The sequence below is a fragment of the Oratosquilla oratoria genome, chromosome 21, assembly GCF_046742065.1.
Source record: "Oratosquilla oratoria isolate Oo_2021 chromosome 21, ASM4674206v1, whole genome shotgun sequence".
Taxonomy (NCBI): Eukaryota; Metazoa; Arthropoda; class Malacostraca; order Stomatopoda; family Squillidae; genus Oratosquilla; species Oratosquilla oratoria.
In genome coordinates, this window is record NC_134797.1 from 50,930,211 (window position 1) to 50,955,218 (window position 25,008).

Here is a 25,008-nt window from a genome sequence, read left to right on the forward strand (position 1 = left end):
ATACTCTACCCATCGTTTTCTTACTGTTCTCTCTTCCATTATCATCTCTCCATCTGTACCTTTTACTTTTCTTCTCTACTTGATTCGCCTCCTCTTCCACTCTTAATTTCTTTCCGGGACACCTTTTTATTACTTTCAACATTTTCTGTCATACTTTTATTCCATTTTACATCTTCTCTCCTCTTTGCCTCCTTTATCTTGTGCTTTACTTCTCTTTTCTTTGTACCTCTCATATGATTCTCTCGTCCTATTTTGTAACCAATCTGTGAATACTCGCTTCTTCTCTTCTACAACCTTCTTTGCTTCCTCATCCCACCACTCACTACCCTTCCTTCTATTTCCTCCCGTCCTCCTTGTTCCACACACCATCTTTGCACACCTTGTGACTCCCTCCTTGAACCATCCCCATTCCTCCTCCACTTCTAGTTCTACTCTATCCTTCACTCCCTCCCACTCCTCTCTCAGTTTCTTCTTGTACTCCTCCTTAGAATATATATATATATATATATATATATATATATATATATATATATATATATATATATATATATATATATATATATATATATATGAGATAATTTCTATGATTGATGTCGCTGTCCACTAGCGAATTACTCATATATATATATATATATATATGTATATATATATATATATATATATATGTATATATATATATATATATATATATATACAGGTATATATGTATATATATATATATATATATATATATATATATATATATATATATATATGTATATAAATATATATATATATATATATATAAAGCATCGAAACCCCAAGTTCACGACGAACAGAAGATTAGAATTTTTTAGGGTTCCGCCACTCACAACTCAGCTGACTCGGAAAGCATAAATAAGCCCTCTGCTTAGTCGGCAGCTTCATTGCTAAGCACACGCAGCCAAACGTTGAATGAGGATTAAAGCCAAAGTTAGCACGCATGTGTGTGTATATGTTTGTGCCCGTGCCCTCTGAGGTCAAAAGATTCCAATGAACCTGAAAATAAGATATCAGGTGTTCTTCAAAATAAAACCAGTCGACCATAAAAGGTTAATATATTTATTCTGGCTGACACCAGGCGATTTTATTCAACCAAGTCTTCATAGGTTTAAAAAAACGGGGAATTCGGAATCTGGGGTCAGGGATTTCTTCCTGCTGTGGGTGTGGGGGGGAGGCTAATTTAAATTTTTAGAAGACATCACATTTTTGTGTCACACACTATATTATTATTGTAATGGGAAGGGAGTTGGGAGAAAGGTTTATGAAAGAGTATTGGGATGATTTGAACACATGGGAAGAATGAGTGAAGAAAGATTAGTAAAAGAGATGTAGAAGGCAGAGGTGGGGGAAGTAAACATGAGGGGGCGACCAAGGATGAGATGGATGGATGGGGTAAAAGTGGCATTGGGAAAGAGGGGGCTGTCTGTTGAGGAAGAAAGGTAGGAGATAGAAGAGAGGGGTGAGTGGAGAATGGTTGTGTATGGATGATGCTGTGATGTATGAAAGGGAGTGGGTGGGGGATGGGGGTGAGGGAGTAAGCGTGAATGATATTTTGACGCAGCCAGAAGGGATTTCTCCCCCCTTCTCTTTTTTCTGCATGAAGGGACGGAGGGAGGGGTCGCCGATTAAACAAAGCGGCCCTGCTGTGGATGTGCTGTGTCTTACTGCATTGCTTCTGACCCAGGGCAGTGGGCGAGATGCAGGGATGACCCGTCATCCAGGAGCCAAGAAAAGAGATAGGGAGGGATGGTTAATGGAACCTTGTGAGGAGGAAAAAGCTCTTGGTATATGTATGTGTGTATGTATGTATGTATGTATGTATGTATGTATTATTATTATTATTATTATTATTATCATTATGTGGATTAAAAAGTGTAATGAGGAATAGATATTTGAGAATGGAGGCTAAAAGGACATTGTATGAAGGAGTGATTGTGCCAACAGCACCGTATGGGGCAGAAACATGGAACATAAGAGAGGAAGAGAGAAGGGGTTTGAATGTGTTTGAGATGAAGTGCCTGAGAAGTATGATGGGAGTAACTAGGCTGGATAGAGTGAGAAATGAGGAGGTGAGGAGGAGAACAGGGGTGGTAAGGGAGTTGGGAGATAGGGTGAATGAAAAAGTATTAGGATGGTTTGGACACACGGAAAGAATGAGTGAAGAAAGACTAGTAAAAGAGGCATGGAAGGCAGATGTGGAGTGAGTGAACACGAGGGGGCGACCTATGATGAGATGGATGGATGGGGTGAAGGAGGCTTTGGGGAAGAGGGGAATGTCTGTTGAGGAAGGACGGGAGAGGACAGAAGACAGGGGTGGATGGAAAATGGTTGAATATGGATGATGTTGTGATGCATGAGGTGGAATGGGTGGGGGGATGGGGGTGAGGTAGTATGTATGAGAAAAAATTGACGCAGCCCGAAGGGATTTCTCCCCGTCTTCTCCTTTTCTACATGAGGGGACGGAGAGGGTGGGGTCGCCGATCTAATGAAGCGGCCTTGCTGTGGATGTGCTGTGTCTTGCGATACTGCCTCTGACCCAGGGCAGTGGACAAGATGCAGGGATGACCCGTCATCCAGGAGGTGCCAAGATGAGAGGGGGTGGAGGGTGGAGGGGAGTGGAGTGTATTTAGGGATGGAATGGGTGGGAATGGTTTTTATGCCTTTTTCTTTTTGGCTACCTCCCTTGTATAGGGGAAAAGCCTTTGGTATATGTATGTATCTATTATTATTATTATTATTGTTATCAATGTTGTTGCTATTATCATTGTGATTATTGCTATTATCATAATTATCATTATCATTATCCTTACTGCAATAATCACTCTTATTAATACTATTATCATGCTACTATTATTATCACTAAAAATTTTGCCATTACTCTACTAACGATTACATTACACACACACGCACACCCATAAACCCACCCACCTACACCTACACCCGTCCACCTACCCACCCACACCCCCATCCATCAACCCACACGTACACACAAACACACACGTACACGCACCCACACATACACACACGTACACGCACCCCCCACACACGTACACACATCCACAACCAACCTACCCACCCACATCCACACACACACACACACACACACACACACACACACACACACACACACACACACACACACACGTACATGCACCCACACCCACCCACCCACCCACATCCACACACCCAAAACCAACCACCCCACCCACACACACGTACACGCACGCACACCCACACCCATCCACGCACCCACACGAACACGCACACACACGTACACGCACACGCACGTGCGAACAGGTTCACGTATGACCGGACGAGCATCGCCCAGCGGGAGAGTTCGCAGCGCCTGGGCGAGCGCGTCAGCGACATCACCTACTGGAGGAGCGAGCTGACGCAGGAGCTGGAGCGGATGCTGGCCGAGACGAACCGCCTGCACGACTCCCGCCGGAAGCTGGAGCAGGCCCTCAAGGACACCGAGAACCCGTTCCACGTCACCAAGGAGTGCCTCTATTTCAGGGAGAACAGGCAGGGTAGGAAGGAGAAGGCGGGTCACGTGATCTCTCGGCCGGGGATAGGCGACTGAAAGAGTTTTACTGTTACAGTGATATAACATGTCGATAGGTGACCTTTTGGTCCATAAAAAGGTCGGACATATATGTTTTTTTCCTCTCTCTTCGCCCGTTTCCTCCTCCACCTCGTCCTCCAGGCATCGATCTCGTGCGCGACGGCCCCGAGGAATCCCTCCTGAGGGAGGTGGACACCATCAAGGACTGCCAAGCAAGGATGAAGAACCTCCTCGAGAGGGTCAACCTCCAGGTGAGTCCCTCGAGTGTTACCCTCAAAGGTCATCCTCCACCTCCCGCCACACCCTTGGCAACGAGACCCCACGGGTATTGCTTTCTCCACGTCTTGTCGAACTCCCGAACATGTGGTCCTAGATTCGAGTACCGGAACCCGCTGCGGGCTATGTCGCATTGTTTCCCGACAGCCCTGGCCAGGCGGGGAAGCGACACAACGTCGGCCTAAAAAAAAGAGGCTTGCCACAACTGACAGGGCTTTGCCAAGGGTTTCTCACTTCCCACTGCGTGGAGGTAGTGGGATGGTGGCGTCATCAGAAAGGTGCTGGTCTCGCGTTTCCTTAGGCCCGGCTTCGAATCCTGCACTCCTCTCCGATTCCCAGCAATGACTGTTTATTACCTGCCCTCTCAACAGCCCAAGAAGCGCCTAATAGGGCAAAGGTGACGGCTTCGGCCGCAACTACTCAGCATCTCCTGGTGTAGGCTCCCTGTCACCTTCATTTTCTATCACCGCTTTTATCTCTCCTATTTCTTTTCTCTATCTCCTCTTTCGTATGATTTTGTCTTATTTCTGTAATTAGATAGCCTCTTATAATGTATTTGCATGTCACCAAAAAATCCAAACAATTGATACATATTTTGTTTCCTTTTCATTGTCTTTACATAGTTTTAGTATTTGACCTGATTTATTACTGTTCAATATCTTCAAGATTCTTACCAAGACAGTAGTCCATACTGACAGGTACAATACAGGTGTAGAAGGAAAGTACTCAAGAAAGAGATTGATCATTTTCTACATATCTAAAGTTTCGGGCATCAAACCTTATCAATTTACACAAAACTGAGACAACAAGGGCTTATATACACATTTTATTTCGTTCCCCGCCGTACCAGTCACGGACAGATAGATAGATCCATCCATTTTCCAATCGTTTGGTTCTTTTAAGCAGTTGGGTTGGAACCGGCGGGAGAGGGGGGGGGCTATCTACTTATTCACTTTGTATCTATTTACCTGTTATGATTTTTGGTCCTTCTGTATTTATTTATCTGTTACTTTTTGGTTCTTTTTCTTTGTACCTATTTATCTGTTATTCTTTTGTTTTTTGTTTTTTACTGTTATTCTTAATCTCTTACTCTGGTTATTTTTCTTTGTACCTGTTAATATGTTATTCTTTTGTTTGTTTTTTTCTGTTATTCTTTGGCTCTTTTTCTTTGTATTTACCTTTAATTCTTTGGTTATTATTATTATTTTTCATCTACTTATTTCTTGTTCTTTGGTTTTCTTTAAGCAGCTAAGTCGGAACCGGGCGGCAAGGCACGACTTGGAGCACGACACGATGAACAAGAACCACGCGTTGACAATTGACCACACTGCCCATCGACTGCACAACCACTCCGCCGCCATTACCTACTACCCGGGCATCGAACGCATAGACAATACGTACGTTACATTTACCTAAATTCATTTCCTTCTTTTCAACTTGATTATCCCCTATCTATTCATTTATTTTGTTTGTTTACCTATAATTATTATGTGTTTATTTTGTATGTTTATTCGTGTATGCATCGCTAAGGAATACGATGAAATATCGTGACAACAGGATGGTAATGCAATTCTGGCATCGATAATATATTAGTAAGTTTTGCATAAATTCCTTTCTTCTTCAATTTGATTATACCATGATTATTTATTTACTTGCTTTATCTATCCATTTACTTAAACCCATGCGTGATTTAGAAATATGATTAAATATCGCCATCAACAAAATTTTCGTAAATTATTATTTGAAAGATTGTTTTTTTTTTGTGTGAAACGAATTTTCGTATACATTTTTTTTTTCATTTAGTTGTCAGTGACATGAAAATAAAATGCAACAAATTGTATTTTTCGATCATGTATTTTTTTCGTCATGATCAAACCTCATTATGGACTTCAGTGTTTGCTGTCGATCTTCCTGTCTTCCTATCCGATCAAATCAACCGTTGCCCGCAGAGGGAGGTAGCTAGGCACTGGAGAAGAACATCCTCCACCCATTCCACACACCCCTTCCACTCCTTCCCTCTTCCACCACTTTCAAATTGCACCTCGTTCCTTCCCCCAGCAGGCCCTGTTCACATTAGCGATTTGAACCGCGGCGGTTCAATGACAATGTAAGTCAATAGAAGAGTTCACACACAATCATGTAGTTTTTCCTTGACTATGCAGTACCGTCGCGGTTTCCGCGCGGTTCGAACCGCTGGTGTGAACAGGTAAACCTCTGATTTCAAGGAAGAGTGATCTCACGCATGGTGGCGCCGAGCTGTGACCCAAGCCAACGCCACCTTTACCCTATGTGCTGGAACATCCTGTACAGTGTTACTGACCTCCCTCCTTCCTCCTTCTCTTTACAGTGTGAGCGTTCCAGAATCCTGGACAGAGTTCAGCAACAGGAACATCCAGCAGAGTCAGAGCGAGAGGAACTCCTCGCAGCGCATGAGGTCCGAGGTCGAATCCCTGGTGGCCAGTACCCACCAGGAGATCTGGTCGGCCTGGTCTACCAGCAACACCTCGCTCACTCATCGTTCCGGGGAAAGCAACGACACCCGCAACAGGCTCCTGGCTCACCGGGACAAGGTAAACACAACACCTTCCGGATGGTAAACACGACACCTTCCGGGTGGTAAACACGACATTCACCAGATGGTAAACACGACATCCACCGGATGGTAAACACGACACTTACCGGATGGTAAACACGATACTCGCCGGATGGTAAACGCGACACTCACAGGATGGTAAACACGACACTCACTGGGTAGTAAACATTACATTCACCGGATAGTAAACACGACTCTCACCGGGTGATAAACACGACACTCACCGGATGGTAAACACGATACTCGCCGGATGGTAAACACGACGTTCAACTATTTATCGGAGAAGTGAAATCACGTAGTCGTCGGATAATCAAGGGTATGTTTCATTGTATCCTTTGTTGGTGATTTTGTGCAATACGTAGGCAAGTACGCACAGCATGATATGAATATGTCCTTCAGCGAAAATTGGCTGACTAAATCCGGCCGGATTCCGTTCATTAGCACATACCAGGATCCTTTGAGGTCTGCACACTGAAATGTTCTGTTCTTTCTACTCCTGTTAAGTGCGATGGTGGTGCCCGCATAGTGCCATAAACAGACAAAACACACACACACACCACGAGCATAGCTCCCCTCCCCGTAAGATACAACTAGGTAAATGTAAATACACACACACACACACACACACACACAACGAGCATAGCCCCCCTTCCCGTAAGATACAACTAGGTAAATATAAACACATACACACACACAAATAAAGCCAATCCAACATCTTCCTAGCACATGCGTACTCTATCTTTACATGAAAGTCTACGTGGCGTAAAACAGTCTCTCGGATCCTAGAGTGTCCCCATAGGTGACAATCTACAATCGACCAACTTGGGTGATATCAATGCGGTGACGGATCACAGAAACCAATCGAGCCCTGGCAACAGGCCAAAATTGGATTTAGCAGACGCGGAAACATTCTTGTAATGCCTGTCATTTTTTGGTCCGTTTGTTTATTCATTTCTTGATTTAACTATCTATTCTTAGCACCCGACCTAGTTATGAACCAAGAGGTCTCCCGTCGGTATCCTTTTATTTTGTAAACTTTTGTAAATTTTGACAAGTTCGTAACATTATCACTCCCTTCAGGTTCAACAAGAGATGAACGACTTGGAAAAACACATAGACCTGCTGAAGAAATCGATCCTGGACAAGTCCTCACCTCTGCAGGTGGTCCATACCCGCCTGGAGAACAGGACACATCGCCCCGAGATTGAACTCTGCAGAGACCCTCCCCAGAACAGGTAAGGGTCGTGGTCTTGGCGTCTGGGGTAAGGTTTTGGGTGTGCAGGGTTTTGGAAGGTTCCTCCTTTAGGATATTGAGTACAGGTGGATCTTTACGAAGCTCCTCCCTACAGAAGCTTTTGGGTAAAAGTTAATGGGAATGAGGAAGAGTGGACAAGGTAGGTAGGGATTTGAAGATATCTTTTCTCAGACAGTTTTAGGATCAAGGTTGAAATAGTTCGGGGGAAATTAACAAGGTGGTTGGGGTTTGGATAGGTGCCTCACCCCGGCAGCTTTGGGGTAAATTAAATGGGAGCTGGAAGAAGGAACAGGGTGGATGGGACCTTGTACGGCTCTTTTACGAGCAGTTTTGGGAAAGAGACAAATGAGAAGAGAGAGCAAAGTGGTTAAGGTCTCACCTCTATGATGACGATGATGACGATGATGATGATATCATACAAGGAGCTCCACAGACAGAGAAGTGGCTGAGTTGCTGTCTTCAGAACTATGAAACGAGTGGACAAGGTTGACATAGGCTCTCCTAATGTGGGGCGGGAGAAGAGTGAGATGACATGGGAAAAAACGAAGAGGACAAGATGCTTGAGGGGCATAAAAAATGCATCTTTCCGTACAGATTCACTAATTGGGAGAATGACCATGCAGAAAAAAAAAACCAGTCCAGTCAAAAAACACAAACAAACTTAGACTCAGTTTAGATCAATGAAAGCACAGAGAAGGAATACCACAAGCGTGGCTCTTCTCCTGTAGATTACAACTAGGTAAACCCGTCTCATCCCCTGCCTCCTCCAACAGGATGTTCCGGGAGGTGCAGGAAATCAGCGAGAGCGTGGAGGCGCTCCGTAGGAAGCTGGCGGACGCTGAGGAGGCCCTCCACCGCCTGGCCCAGATCCGAGCTCGCCTTGACCACGACATCGGCGTCAAGACGAACTCGCTCTACATCGACCGGGACAAGTGTCTGTCCATCCGCAAAAGCTTCCCTCTGTCACAGCCCCACCTGGTGGACTTCGCCATCTACTAGGTCTCTCTCTCTTTCTCTCTCTGCCTCCCTCTATCTATCTGTCTTTCTCTTTCTCTCTGGCTCCCTCTCTCTCTTTCTCTCTCTCCCTTCTCTATTTGTTAACACCCTAATTCACTTTCCTTTCTCGTTCTCTCTCTCTCTCTCTCTCTCTCTCTCTCTCTCTCTCTCTCTCTCTCCAGACCTCCAGGCGTCGTCCAGACTCCCCGCCAAGTTGTAAAAGATCTTCGGAGAGTAAACAGCTGAACCCTCTGGAAGACTATGCAAATAGCCGGGAAACACTGGCAGACCCCAGCAGACGACCAATCCCCTGCCTGCGAGACGGATGTCAGAGAGACGCATCTCCCCGTCTTCAAAACCCGTCCACACCCTTACCTCTATCTTGGGGTGCAGCCCCGAGGGGCTGACACTCGGTCTCCGGACCGGGAATATGAGCTCAATTAACATCGATTATATATTTACTCTACCTTTTTATGTCAGGAGAGTTGTCAACCGGCTACTGCTCCCCTTTCCCTACTCCTTTCAACCGGTGACGCAGAAAACAGTCCAACGTTTCTTCCCAGAGAGATCTATGGGAGAGCCCCGAGGACTGTTGCCGGCCACTGTGGGGCTGCGGGTGTCCAGTCAATGAAACTGGGAGAAACAATTATCATTCTTCTCCCTCTTCACAAAAAGAAAAAAAAAATGGGAAGAGCTTCGCAACAACTCCGAAATTTGAATAAACTTTGCATTTTTTTTAATTTTCTCTCTCTCTTTTTAGTTCTATTTCTCACTGTCTATAGCACACATTCAAAACTCCTCTCTTGTTTCTTCTTCTGTCATTTTCTTCCCCATCTGCTCGAACTCTTTTTCTTCCTTCCAAACCCATCGATTCTACATCATCGTCTTTGCCCCTCTGTCTCTGTACCTTTCCTGACCTCCACAAATATAGAAGTGCTGGTAAACTACAGTCCATAAAAACCTTTCCTGTCCAATACTGTCCTCAAAGTATACCTCTTTCCTGTCAATGCCTTCCCCTTCCTTCTCCTTTCGTATTTTGAACCACTTTTCGTCAACAACATCATTCCATTCTCCACACGTGTCCAAACCATCTCACCAGAACCCCTTTCATCTCCACATTCTCATCTCCACACTCTCTTTCTTCATGGTTTATTTCTTATCAGAACTCCCTTTTCTCTTCACGCTCTTTTCTTCTTAGCTTAGGTTTTATTTCCCTCTTTGGCATCAAGTCAGTTCTATTGTACCTCAACTACAATGACATCGCCTTTACGTTATTCCAATACTCTGTCTCTAGTGTCCACAATTTATTGACATAATACGATTTGTATGCCACACTCTCCTAGTTTCTTTACTTGTCCACTGGTCAAGAATTATCTTTCATTCTTCTCTTGAACATTTGTGCGTTCTTCATCTTTCGACTAATTCCAAATACTTTCCAGAATTTTTTAGTAACCTAACCTCTTCATTGGAACACATTCCAACCCAATTCTCCTTTCTCTTCAATCTCCATATTTGGTGATTTCAATGTTCGTCAACAGGTTTGAATCTCCACCCCACCTCTTTTCTAAGTAATTTGAAGCAACTTCTGAAATAGTCAACCGATGTAGCCACTTTTCTTTACTCTCACAGGGAGGCTATGTAAGTCTCTTCCTCCGACGTTTCAAGAGACCATAAGACCTACACTAGGTAGTCTCATGCCCCTTACCATCTGTCATTCCTATCAATAAAGTTATCTTCTCTTAAAACGACCAATTGTTTCAACGCTTACTACATGGTCACCGAGTCTATTACATTCGTTAACCACTCTGTTGGTAAACCAATTACTGCCTATTTCATTGTTAAACCTTAAATTTGTCAAATTTAAACCCATTGCTACGAGTCCTGCCCTGCGAATCCTAGCTGACCATCACAACGAATCATATTTGAAGAACCACCAATCTCTTTTGGTACATCACTGAGGCACACACACACAAACGGTGCTTGTTCTGATCCCTGTGGTACTCCAATCGTTACTTCATGGTTCCATGACTACTTCGCTCTCATATATATATCATCAGTCTTCCCTCCAAGATATATTTATTTTCAACAGTTTCACTATCACTCATCACATACTCTCCAGTTTCCAATTTTTTGTTGTTGTCATTTTGTCAATGTTTTAAAGTCAATGTATTGTGGCCCAACAGTTCATTTCTCTCTTCTGAGACAAGTGTAACGTTAGCGTACAAGCCTAGAAGATTATGTAGAACCACACAGAGTAGAATCCTTACAACTTGTCCCATATAATTTTGTTTACAGGAACCTTATCCACCCCTGTCAACGTTATTTCCTCTCAGATTTTTTTCACGTACAGCTCTCACAATGTCACAATAACTTTTTGGTCTAGTACGTGAATTTCCTTATGTAGTGCTTAGTTTACATATAAGTGATTTTTCTTGAATAGGTAACAAAAAGAAAAGTTGTCAGATGAGTATGAAGTTTGTATCATAAAAAACTCTGGGTGTGTCGAAACATTTGTTTTTGATTGTACATTTATGATAGACACTGGTCAAGAGTTACAAGAATTTGCGTCCCATTTTCTCTGAAATAGACGCTGTATTTATCCTTTCCAATTAAAAAAAAATGATTTTAAAGAAAAATTATAATGTACGTGATGGTTTGACAAAATTCTTCTGTTCGTTTACTTATTACTCTTTTATATGCCATCTGATCCTGTGTCCTTCGACGTGATCTACAACAGCGACATTGTACGATCAGCTACAAATCCTAAATGTCCTATTCACATTTATGTTGTTGTTATCATATTATCATTATTCTTTTATTATCATTATTTTATTATATTATTATTGTTATTATTATCATTATTATTACTATCACTATCACGATTATCATCATCGTTATATCTATCGTTGATAGCCGTGTGCATTCCTCATTTCCTGTCAAGACTGTGCCCAGTTACTGCCACCTGTTGCATCCCTTTTTTCTACACTTTTCTACGTCCCAAATTTCTACGTCCCAATTTTTTTCTACACTTTTCTACGTCCCAATTTTCTCGTAAAACAGCTACGGTTATTCCATATTTCTTTATTTGTTTATTCCTTTACTTATTTATTTCTTTACTTATTTACTGTTTATTTATTAACTATTTATCTATTTATTTATTTATTCATTTACTCTTTATCTATTTATACATTTATTTACTTATTTACTTATTCGTTCACTTATTTATTTGTTTATCTATACTAATAACTTCCTCGAACCGTTCACATCTCACAATCAAAATCTTTGAGAAACTGACTGCAAACATCCTCCATGACACACAAGATATCCTGACACCACAGACGCTGTCAGCCTGTCCCTATCTTACAAGTGAGACTGTGAAACACAAACCTTCATTTTGCTTAAAAAAGAATAATGATACAAATCAAAGGTAACTTGTATTGCCTTCAAAACGTACAGTCATGAGCAAAAGTTTAGACCCACCCATAGTTTTCTATGATACAAAATTCAAAATCTTTGCCCGACATTTTTTCTATCTATTCAAGAAAATTACTCAACAAAAGAAAAATCATATCAACATCTGTAGAACTATAGCGTGGTTCAAAGATTTTGCTCGTAACTATACTTACTCGCGACACCCCGCCTCCCCATTCCATGGAGGGATTTCACCGTCCCGGTATGGAGTAGGCGCCTCATTTGTGGAGTGACTGACTCGCCTTACTCTGTCCTTCCGAGCAAGGTGGAGTACTAAAACCTTTTATACAATTCTCAGTGAGAACCCTGATATATATATATATATATATATATATATATATATATATATATATATATATATATATATATATATATATACATATATATACATATATATATACATATATATATATATATATATATATATATATATATATATACGATAATATCAAAACAATAAGACAGTTTGAGGCCGCATTTGCTAACGCTTGGCAACAACCCTGCAAACCGCAGCATTGCCAATACAACCACATTCAATGGACCATAGACTGATATGGGGACAGAGCTCTTCATTGCTAAATCACTGATTGGTCTTCAGCCTGTTTTTTTTTTTTTTTTGTAATGAATGTGATATACATTTGTGGTTTAATGTATCTTATTTTATTTATTCATCTATTTGTTTATAATTATCATCCTCTCGCCACATAAATTTTAATCGCCATCTTGAGTATTCTCTTACTTTGGGAATAACGGCTTTTTGTTTTATTACTCTTAGCTCATAGCTGCTCTAAGTTATATATATATATATGTAGATACATATACATGTATATATAAATATATATATATATATTTATATATATACATATATATATACATATATATATATATGTATATATATATAGTATATATATATATGTATATAGATGTATGTATATATATATATGTATATATATATATATATATATATATATATATTTATATATACATATATACATACATATACATGCACGACTGGAGGCACTTGCTCACTTGCTTGAACCCAAGCAAAATAAAGACTTCAAAGGCTACAATGATAAATGCTTCCTCAACTGCTGTAGACTCGTTCGACTAGAAAAAGTTCATTCGATTACAATGCTGCTTCATCATTCGCCAAGTGAAATTTTCGTTTAATATACTGAGTAAAAAAAAAAGTTAAAGCTAAGTCAGAACAGTGCTGACCGTTGTTGAGTAATTGTCAAAGTTAAAATTAGTCTTAGTTTCTATTTCATTTCATTCTGTTTTATATATCTTTAATTTTTATTTTTATTTTTATTTTGCTTTACTTTGTTTCCAATCGAATTCACATTCCAGAACAATAACGATAGTGTATTTTGCGTGGCGTCGTCTCAACAAATAATATTATTTATAACTGATGTGTTGCTTTATTTTTGTTATAAGACAATTCCATTACTGAGTTCAGAACCTCTATTAAACAGAATCAAAACCGAGGGAACTTGTATTAATTGTTTTTATACCTGACAAATCATAAAACTTAACGTATATCTTTCAGAAATCCGCTCTCAAAAGTTTCCTAAGCTTTTTCAAATTACTTGAGATAAAATGAAACATCTTGTGATAATATTTTTCATTAAGATAGACAAGAAAAACTTGGGAAATGGTTGGCTAACTTGGACCATATATTCACGATGAAAATGATACTGCAAAAATATTGGAACTGGAAACCTGCTGTATTTAGACTTCTAAAAAGCCTTCGACAGAGTACCAGGAGAGAGGCTATGGCTAGTATAGGAATTGTATGAATATGGAGTACTACTAAAACTGATAACAACCATTAGATGTATTTACAAAAAGTGTGAGAGTAAAATGAAACTGAGAGAGCAAGACACAGACGAGTTTCGACGTAAAGACAGCAAAAATGGATGAAAATGCACATTAATAAAGTAGATATTAAATGCATGTTCCATGATAAAAGGAGTACACGACTTAGGCGCAAAAATCAGTAAAAAAAAATGCGCAATAAGAAAATTAACAATAGTATGAATTATTATAATTACAACTTCAGAATGATATACCAGTTTAGATTAAATATGTATTAAAAATATATATACATATTATTAATAATATTAATAATGATGATGACCGTAATACTACACTACTACTACTACTACTACTACTACTAATAATAATAATAATAATAACAACAACAATACCAAAAGCAATAATAATAATAATAATAATAATAATAATAATAATAATAATAATAATAATAATAATGATAATGATAATAATAATAATAATAATAAAAATAATAATAATAATAATAACAATAATAATAATAACAATAACAATAATAACAATAACAATGATAACAATAATAATAACAATAATAATAATGATAATAACAATAACAATAATAATAATAATAATAATAATAATAATAATAATAATAATAATAATAATAATATGCACACTATTTCTCGGTCAAATACAGTTATGGTGATAGTCTGGTCTCAGATGACCAGAAACGAGTCCAAAGCCAGAAGCAGCAGAAACGAAAAATTTGAGGAAAACAAAACAAGTGAATGAAAGGGAAAACGAATAAATAAAGGAATGAATAAATAGTTATGCAAATAAAGAAATGTAAATAAATAAATAAACAAACAAATAGATAAATATATGAGTTACATCAATTACTGATCTGTTCGCAAGGTCTAGCCCAAGGTCTAAATATATTCTTAGATCTTGGTCTAGCCTACCTAATGTACAGTAACTGTTACTAGTAGTGTGGAAGGGATTCACTCACACGAGCTTGGTGAAAACAACTACAACAACGAAAGGGACCTACTCCATAAACAAGCCTGCAAACTGTTGATGAGCCGAGCGCCTTCTTGGGAGCTTTCCTAATATGATCCCCAGGAATGAATAAGAACGAGTATGGACATTCGGTGTCGCGGTGCTTGTACGCAGTCGTCTGATTTTATATCGGATGGTGGACGACTCTACATCTGAAATATATAAAACATAAGCAAAACAAATTAAGATAAAATGATATATAGTAAAATAAAATAAATCGTATGAAATAAGATAAAATGAAATAAGACAATATAAAAATGAAATTGTTTGTACATCGGGATTTTATATTTCGATGAAGAGTTTCGTAGTATACTTGCATCCCAGCAGATGCTGTCACATCAGACTTGTTTTTGTTTTTAGACTTCTGTATAATACTACGATACTTAAAATAACCATTTAACATAACATTACCTATTCAGCGACCAAGACGCTATCTATCAGGACTAAGAGCTAAGGTTGGAGCTTGACAAGTGGGAAAAGAAAATGGGAAAAAGGAACTTACGCTGGGATGCACTTAGTCGAGGCAAAAAAATATATACTGTGTATATATATATATATATATATATATATATATATATATATATATATATATGTATATATTGTTAGTAGTTCTCACTCCCGGCCCTCACCTCTTCTCTGGCCGCCCCACGACCTTACAGACCCCCAAGTGGTCCCATGAGACACGCTCGCGTCCTCCAGCCACGTGAACCACCCAGAGCTTCCTTGAGGCCCACAGGTACAAAGCCTCTTTGAGGAAACACACGTGCAGTGCCAGCATCGACCGGCAATGACTAACCTGCACCTCGACCACCCACGTGATGATGAATACTGGATTCATTGAGGAACGCATACCCTCTGTCTTCATAAGTCACCAGCGTCAAAACGTTGTGCTTCCGACTTCCCACGCATCACACTTGACCTTACGCCAATTAGGAACACGAGACATGACCTGCCCGTTTATATATAAAAAAAAAAAAAAAAAAATCCTCCCGCGCAACCATCATCAGTAAACTCACCACGGCCCCTCCCCCACCCATCTTCTCCCACCTGACAGCAGCAGATGCACGTATAAAAGACAAGTTACCTTTTAATTTTCCCCCATTGTTAATTTTAGATCCAAGTACCAACCACTATATGTATTGTTTTTTATTCCTACTATGTAATTTTTCTATCACACCGTTTTGTAATTGTCTTATTACAATCTTGAAGATGTCTTCTTAAAGACGATACGTAGAATAAATGGAAGATTAGGTAAATTTAGTTTACGCTCATTCGCCTGAAAGAAAATCTATTATTAGAAACATCGAGAATACTAGAAAAAATAAGTTGAATAACTAAAAATGCTGTTATTTTGAACTCCACATAGCTCAGTGAAAAACTACCATTCTTTTACACACACACGCACGACTTGGTGCCGCGGTGGTAGCATTCGCGGCCGCCACTACGGCGGTCCGGGCTCGAATTCCACACAGGGCTGAAATAATTTCATAATCGCTGCGCTGCGAGTCGTTACTCCAACTCTCGTGGGCGGAGAGTTGTGTGTGTGTGCGCGTGTAAGGTCACAGCATTACCTATAGATCTGTTGTATATGACTCTGAGCTCTCTTCCGGGAGGGAAATAGTTGTCGATCACGAGTCCAACACGTGATCCAAGATAATGGTGAATCTCACACACACACACACACACACACACACACACACACACACACACACACACATATAAATATATATATATATATATATATATATATATGTGTGTGTGTGTGTGTGTGTGTGTGTGTGTGTGTGTGTGTATGTGTGTGTGTGTATATATATATATATATACATATATATATATATTTATATATATACATATATATATATATATATATATATATATATAAATACACATATCTACATACATATACCAAGGCTTTTTCCCCCTTACAAGGGAGGTAGCCAAAAAGGAAAAGGCATAAAATCTTTCACACCCATTCCATCCCTGAATACACTCCACACCCCTCCACCCTCCCTCTCATCTTAGCACCTCCTGGATGACGGGCCATCCCTGCACCTTGTCCAATGCCCTGGGTCAGAAGCAGTGTCGCAAGACACAGCACATCCACAGCAAGGCCGCTTCATTAAATCGGCGACCCCCTCTCTCCGTCCCCCCCATGCATAAAGGAGAAGACGGGGAGAAATCCCTTCGGGCTGCGTCAAATTTTGCTCACACATACTACCTCACCCCCCATCCCCCCACCCATTCCACCTCATGCATCACAACATCATCCATATACAAACATTCTCCATTCACCCCTGTCTTCTGTCCTCTCCCGTCCTTCCTCAACAGACATTCCCCTCTTCCCCAAAGCCCCCTTCACCCCATCCATCCACCTCATCCTAGGACGTCCCTTCATGTTCACTCCCTCCACATCTGCCTTCCATACCTCTTTTACTAGTCTTTCTTCACTCATTCTTTCCATGTGTCCAAACCATCCTAATACTCTTTCATCAACCCTATCTCCCAACTCCCTTTCCACCCCTGTTCTCCTCCTCACCTCCTCATTTCTCACTCTATCCAGCCTAGTAACCCCCCATCATATTTCTCAGACACCTAATCTCAAACACATTCAAATTCCTACGCTCTTCCTCTCTTATGCTCCATGTTTCTGCCCTGTACAGTGCTGTTGGCACAATCACTCCTTCATATAGTCTCCTTTTAGCACCTATTCCCAAATGTCGATTCCTTATTACACTTTTTAATCCACCAAGGCATTTACTCGCTTCTCTCAATCTACATTCTACCTCCACCTTCACTCCACCTTTTCCTGCCACATTTGCACCCAAGTATCTAAAACTATCCACTTCCTCCAGTCGCTCTCCCTTAATATATATATATAAATACATGAAAGTATGTACGTAAACATACATAAATATACATACATATATATATATATATATACATATATATATATATGTATATATATATACATGTATGTGTGTGTGTGTGTGTGTGTGTGTGTGTGTGTGTGTGTGTGTGTGTGTAGTATTGCACTGTATGCTAGAGTTGGAGAAATAGATTAGCCGCGCACTCCGAAATGGTCCCAATGATAAGGAGTTGTTAAGAAACGGGTCATATCAGGACTGATGACCTTTTAACTTGTCACTCAGCATGTAGAACCTTACAAACAAGGAAGACACAGATCTCAGAATGCCAAAATCAGAAGTTAGAATAGAATTAACTTAAAGTATACCAGAGGTCAGGGAAGCTAATCAGAAATGAAATATCATAGTTCGTATTATGATAAAGACATTGGTGATAAAATAGAATGTACAATGAGAGTTAGGAAGTAGGAAGAATAGAACATATATAAATGGGTAAATCAATGAATCTATATCGCAGGCCAGACAGGAGAGACAGACAGAAAGAGAAACAGACACAGTAAAAGAGTCAGTCAGTCAAAGAGAGAGAGAGAGAGAGAGAGAGAGAGAGAGAGAGAGAGAGAGAGAGAGAGAGAGAGAGAGAGAGAGAGAGAGAGAGAGAGAGAGAGAGAGAGAGGGAAAGAGAGAGAGAGAGAAAGAGAGAGGAAGAGAGAGAGGATGTTGACCTCGGGCTTACGAACTAATTTGCGTTGGTGTTTTGGTGTGGTTATAGTTGTGTAAGAACATATATGTGATTGATACAAAGTGTTTGAAAAACTTATGTTGGAAATATATATTTCATTTGCCAAAGTAGACACACACACACACACACACACACACACACACACACACACACACACACATATATATATATATATATATATATATATACATATATATACATATTCGATTAATATTTATTTCTTTGCAAATGTAGTACATCCAAGAACTAAAGCCATTTAAGAAAAACATGTATATCTGCTGAATATTTGTTATCGAACTTCAAATATATAAATAATATATAACTGAATTTAGAATAGTGGAAATAAGTAAAACACACACACACACTCACACACACGCACACAGAGGTATGCATAAATCTTCACGGAAATACAGGAAATGAACATCTTGAGTGAAATGATCAGCTTATCCATATGTTACATCGGTACGATTTCTCCTCTTCTCACTGACTCATCAGCTAGCTAATAACTTCTTTTTGTTTCATTCCTTTCATTTCTTGGATTTATTTATATATATACATTCATATATTGGACTGATGAAAGAGTATTGGGATTGTTTGAACTCATGGAAAGAATGGGTGTAGAAATATTAGTAATAGAGGTGTAGAAGGCAGAGGGAGTGAATTTGAGGGGACAACCGAGGATGAGATGAATGGATGGATGTGGAAAAGGTGGCGTTTTGTAAGAGGGGAATATCTGTTGAGCAAGGAAGGGAGAAGGGAGGAGATAGGGATGAGTGGAGAGTGGCTATGTATGGGTAATACTGTTATGCAAGGAAGGGAGGGGGTCGGGAGTGATTATGTGTGAATTATATTTTGATGCAGCCCAAAGGGATTTCTCCCCGTTTTCTCTTTTTCTGCGTGAGGGGGCGGGGGAGAGGGGGGTCGCCGAGTAAATGAAGCGGCCTTGCTGTGGATGTACTATGTCTTGCTACATTGCTTCTGACCCAAGGCAGTGGGCGGGATACAGAGATGATCCATCATCCATGAGGGGCTAAGATGAGAGGGAGGAAAGGGTAGTGAATGGGAGTGGAATGGGTGGGAGTGGGTATGTGCCTTTTTGACTTGGGTACCTCCCTTATAAGGGGGAAAAAGCTCTTGCCATATAGATAGATCTATATTTTGATTATTCATTCGTTTACCTAAATATAATTTATCTATAGATTTGTTTACTTATATTTCGTTTCTCTATATCTTATATATTGATTTGACATTTTTGTAGTAGAATATTCTAGGTCTGTTCAACCATTAAGCGTCGTTTACACAGCGATGCTTTTATTCGCTTTAGACAAGCGTCTTTATTCGCTAACGACTGTTATCATGAATTCACAGCATTCATTTGACGCTCCCATAAAGTTAAAACGTGTTCAACTTCGCCGCTCGCCTTTAGCATTTCTATCTATATACGAAGAGGTTTCCCCCCTTATAAGGGAGGTAGCCAAGTCAAAGACACGTACCCACTCCCACCTACCCCCCATTCCCCTTTCTCATCTTAGCTCCTCATGGATGACGGGTCATCCCTGTATTCCGGCCAATGCCCCGGGTCAGAAACAATGCAGCAAGACACAGTACATCCACAGCAAGGCCCGCTTCATTTTCGGCGACCCCCCTCCCCTCTCCGTCCGCTCATGCAGAAAATGAGAAGACGGAAAGAAATCCCTTCGGGCTGCGTCAAAATATAATTCACAAAAACCACTCCCTAACCATCCCCCATGCACCACCCCTCCCTTCCTAGCATAACAGTATCATTGATACACAGTCACTGTCCACTCATCCCTATCTCTTGTCTTTTTCCTTCCTTGCTCAACAGACATTCCCCTCTTGCTCAACACCCCATCTATTCATCCCCTCAAGTTCACCTCCTCTACCTTCCACACCTCTTTTACTAATATTTCTCCACTCACTCTTTCCATGTGTATAAACCATCACATTAACCTTTCGTCTGCGGGCGTTTCAGGAACGAATAAAGAAGCTAGCGTCTAGCGTCAAAGGCAGCGTCCCAATTTTCTCCCACATTCCTGCTATAGTCAGCGCAACGAGAAGTGACCGCTAAGGCGGGGTTAGGAGATTTCCCGGTTTGCCACATCTCCACCGATAACACGGCCCACACGGCTCACACTGAATGCAGTGTGAGGGGGGCGGGGCCAGAGAATAGATGTAGCGGCAACGTCGCTCTCTCTTGCTCATATGCCATGTCTATGACTCGAGGAAACGAAACCTTTGTATAGAAAACATTGCTTTGATTTTTACCTCAGTGGTGATGTGTGACAAAAATTATGATATAATTATATGTGGCAACATTATAAAAATATAAAATAAAATAAGATTATAAAATAATTATACTGTATGTGGCAACACAGGGGGACTCCCAGTGCTCCGCCCTAACGGCCATTTCTCAATGCAACGAGTATAGCATCTCTTCCCGCTGTTCACCATTTTCCTGATTATGAATTTGATTCATGAAAAGCCAGTCTTCCATTCTCTAAGTTCTTTGACATGTAGCATAATAACCTAACGTAAGGAAATGCAACCTGGGGCGGGTGTCCAGTTGTTCTCCTATAGCTAAAATTGCTAATAGAATATGTTCAAATTTAAATTGAATAAGTTTACCACTTATTTATACTGAATCACGTCACGCATATTTCATCACGCACTGCACGACTGATTATGTAATTTAAAATTTCATACATCAACTGCTTGAGTCTATAGACTAACAGGCTTCCAGGTCGTTCTGTATCGATAATTTGCCTCACAAATGATGGGACCAGATGTGTCGCCCGGGGCGGTCCGCCCCCTCACCCTCCTCATCTCCCACTGCTACGCCATACCTAATGTTTTCTCGATTAGGTGGTAAATTGGATGGTCTGGCCCCATGAGCCTCCTTATTCTATGTATCCTGTTTAGGGTCCAAAGGGAGTCTGGCACCATGTATTATTCAACGCTTCTCATACCTGTTGACAGTTGTCAGTACAAAATATTGTGCAGTGGCATCACCGATAACCTCTTGAACCTAAAGTTATTCGGATGCTCAAACATGTCAACAAAGTCGGATGAAGAGTTTGAGAATAGAAACAATATTTTTCTATCTTATCATGGAGGTCAATGAAATAATTGTACATGTCATTACCTGATGTACATCTACTGGCACCTTACAAATTCAATGAAACCACTTATCTATTAAAATGTTGGTGTTCGGAATGTTTTTTCCTCTCTAAGTATTGCGAAACAGGTTGGTAGAACTACAACAATGATGGATCCAATACAACCAGCTTCTTGGTCCTACATTTTCTTTCATGCTGAAATGTTATTAAAAACCATAACATACAGCAATCTAAATTATTTTAAGACAGTGCATTCTCCTATAAACAATGCATTCAAAATTTGACACCATTCCAAATTACGTATAAAATTACATATACATCATAACTCTCTTTTCGCTATTAACGCTATCATCAATACTAGACACAAAGAAAAATAAAAACAAACCTGGAAAAAGCTAATGTATACACAGTTTGTCTGATATAAAATTCTATTTCCTAATTGGCAACTCCCCCAATACTCATTTGACCACTGAATGTACGTCATTGGAGTTGAGTGTTTACACCTGAAAGGGGAAGAGCTACGTGATTGAATTAGTAATTCTAGACAAGTTTACAGACACTAGATTGCAAATACGTATATTCTAGCACGAGAAAATTAAAATAGACATGGCAGGAGCTGGAGGCTCGAGAAGTTATAACTTTAAAATTGTGCTATTGGGTGAAGGGTGTGTTGGCAAAACCAGCTTAGTATTGCGATACGTGGAGGATAAATTTAATGAACGTCATATAACAACACTACAGGTGAGTTTGTATTGGAAGAAACCTACAGAAATACCATGGGCAAAACAATATATTAGTTTTTCGTATATTGTGAATGTGACAGGCTAAGGCTACTCTTCATCAGAGAAGACAAAAGTTGTCCTGTTAATCTTCAATGACTGTGTCTATCATGTCATGTGTCAATGAAAAGATAAGACTAACAAAGGAATTAGTTTGATATTGTTTATGGTAGGGTATAGATTATGATAGTGGGAGGTTTGTTGTGATGGAATTGAGGTGGTTTAGGTGTAATTATTTGCTCTTTTTAAAGTAGACAAATAAGTAACATTGTCCCTTATGTCTTATGATTTTTGTAATTTGTTAATATCCAGACATCTTTCTGCTTTTTTCATTAGCAAATAAGTAACATTAGTATCATCTCTGGGAGTTTCTAGAAACCCAAGGCTATTGTAGTATCTAGCTGATTTAACCTCCCTATTGTGAAAATAGGTGTCGTATGTTAGTTTATGTTATGTAGTAGCCTTTGCATATCCTGACGGGGCAAAAGTCTCCTTAGGTTTAGGTTTGTTAGGTGGATTAGTTATTATCCTTGGCTAAGATCAAGAGAGGTGGAGCCCCCGATAGGAAGTTATTGCATGTTACTTGTACGGGTTTGGCATGTCACTGACTGAACCAAGATGGCCCTCTGCTTCCTGCTGGGTATCCTGTATTTAGATCCTGGTATTTGTGAAATTTTATCTCACCTGTTTGCACAGTATCTATATGATGACAAATCATACAACTTTCCTCAGTAACATTTCTTGTGGAAATTAATATTCAGAGATGGTGAAAAAATAATTCCTACAACCTTCCACTATGTGCTATTTTGTCTCATCCACTTGCACAGCAATTTGTATATTTTTTGCATCAATATTACAACTCAAACAACTTTTCTTAGTAATATTTTTCCTCAAATTGATATTAAGGGACAATAAAAAAATAATTCCTGCAACCTTTCCACCATCTGCATACTAAAGCGGTGTCATGGCTATTTGAAGTGCAAAATATACATTAGCCCCTTCACACATTTTTAGGTTAGGTAGGTTAAATTAGAACAGGGAGAAAAACATGTGTTTCATGACAAAGTGAAACAACAAAAATGGAGCTTTGTTGACATAGCAAGGAAATTATGGGATTTTTTTTTCCCCATTCTTTAGTGTTAATTTCTGCAAGAAACATTACTAAGAAAAGTTGTTGTATTTGTTGTAATATAGATGCAAAAAATATATAATTTCCTATAAGAGTGGACGAGATGAAGCTTCACAAATTCTTAGATACTCTTCTTAGGTCACTTTTACTAGGGTGTCGCAATGGATACAGGAGTATCACAGACATTTGGGCTAATCACTGGCAGTATTTGTAATACAAGTTAAAATCTTGAAGTTTATTTCCCGGATATAATGCCCCTGTGGTCTAGGTGAACTCAGAGGCTTTGAAGTCAAGTGATGGGGATGGCAGTGTTCTGAAATTATGAGTAATTAGCTCCCACAATTTATACATTGGAGAAAGTTTGGGTACCTTATTGATATTACTATTCTTATTATCAGAGAAGTGGAACTGAATACGAGTTGGTGATAGGGTATTATAAAGATATTTGTATATTAAGTGGATGTACTATAATTCACAAAATTAGCATTTAATTTTCTATTGCTATATTGCATAGGTGTGCACTTCTAAAAGAAAATACAGAAATCTTTCCAGGGTTTCAGGTAAATCAGCATAGTTTTAAATAGACAAAACATTTGGGTAATTTAAGAGGACATTATTTTAGTAATATAAGATGATATCATCTATACTAATATGCCCCTTGCACCCTCACATGATAAACATGGTGATATCCTAATCAAAGGTTATTGAAGTTTCCATCTTTGAACCATTTTCTCAAACCCCATGTGCTATCCATGTTTGGCCAGTATAATGAAGTTAACAAATGTATAAAGACATAATAATTATTGCTTCCTGTTTCACTGTGCATGGGTAGCATAACTGGAAGTGTGCTGATTGCATATTCACTTATTTGTGGGTTCAAATCCCATATTTCTTTCCGATTCCTAGCAGTGACTGTTACTTAGACCAACAGTCCAAGAAGTATGTAGGGCAAAGGTGGCCCTGGCTGCAGCTATCTTTCTCTTGGCATATGGTCTTCACGACCACCTGATTTGCTGACTGGAAACCTGCAGCTGTACTGGCACTAGTCCTCAAGTCTTCTAATTAATAACTGGGAAGAAACTGTTTCAGTGTGGGACTGCTTCTGTGTCACTGGCTTATTGAAGTAGGAGGAGGGACCAGTGTTGTGCTTTCCCTGTTTGTAAAGGTAGAGGAAATATAGTCGTAGTTGAGAGTGATTTTGGGCCTGGTCTAAAGACTGAGTGTAAGCCTGTTGGGGCTACGCCTCTAGATGGAGGTCAGTGTTTTGACAACAGGTGGCAGAGATATGTCTCTGACATCCATTTCTAGGAACCAATTTGTGAAGGTTCTT

General features: G+C 39.8%; 2 protein-coding genes across 2 annotated transcripts in view; both read left to right on the forward strand.

The window, feature by feature from the left end:
- Positions 1–12,480, forward strand: part of LOC143036918 (tektin-3-like) — a 51,836-nt gene extending 39,356 nt beyond the window's left edge. Inside the window, exons 5-10 of the mRNA XM_076204907.1 lie at positions 3,319–3,551; positions 3,728–3,837; positions 5,111–5,259; positions 6,210–6,432; positions 7,536–7,690; positions 8,484–12,480. Of these exons, the coding sequence (XP_076061022.1) occupies positions 3,319–3,551; positions 3,728–3,837; positions 5,111–5,259; positions 6,210–6,432; positions 7,536–7,690; positions 8,484–8,709 (1,096 nt within the window). The 3' untranslated portion in view covers positions 8,710–12,480. The remainder of the gene's footprint in view (positions 1–3,318; positions 3,552–3,727; positions 3,838–5,110; positions 5,260–6,209; positions 6,433–7,535; positions 7,691–8,483) is intronic.
- Positions 12,481–22,241: 9,761 nt separating this feature from the next.
- Positions 22,242–25,008, forward strand: part of Rab21 (RAS oncogene family member Rab21) — a 35,821-nt gene continuing 33,054 nt past the window's right edge. The window contains exon 1 of the mRNA XM_076204909.1: positions 22,242–22,511. Coding sequence (XP_076061024.1) covers positions 22,377–22,511 — 135 coding nt within the window. The 5' untranslated portion in view covers positions 22,242–22,376. The remainder of the gene's footprint in view (positions 22,512–25,008) is intronic.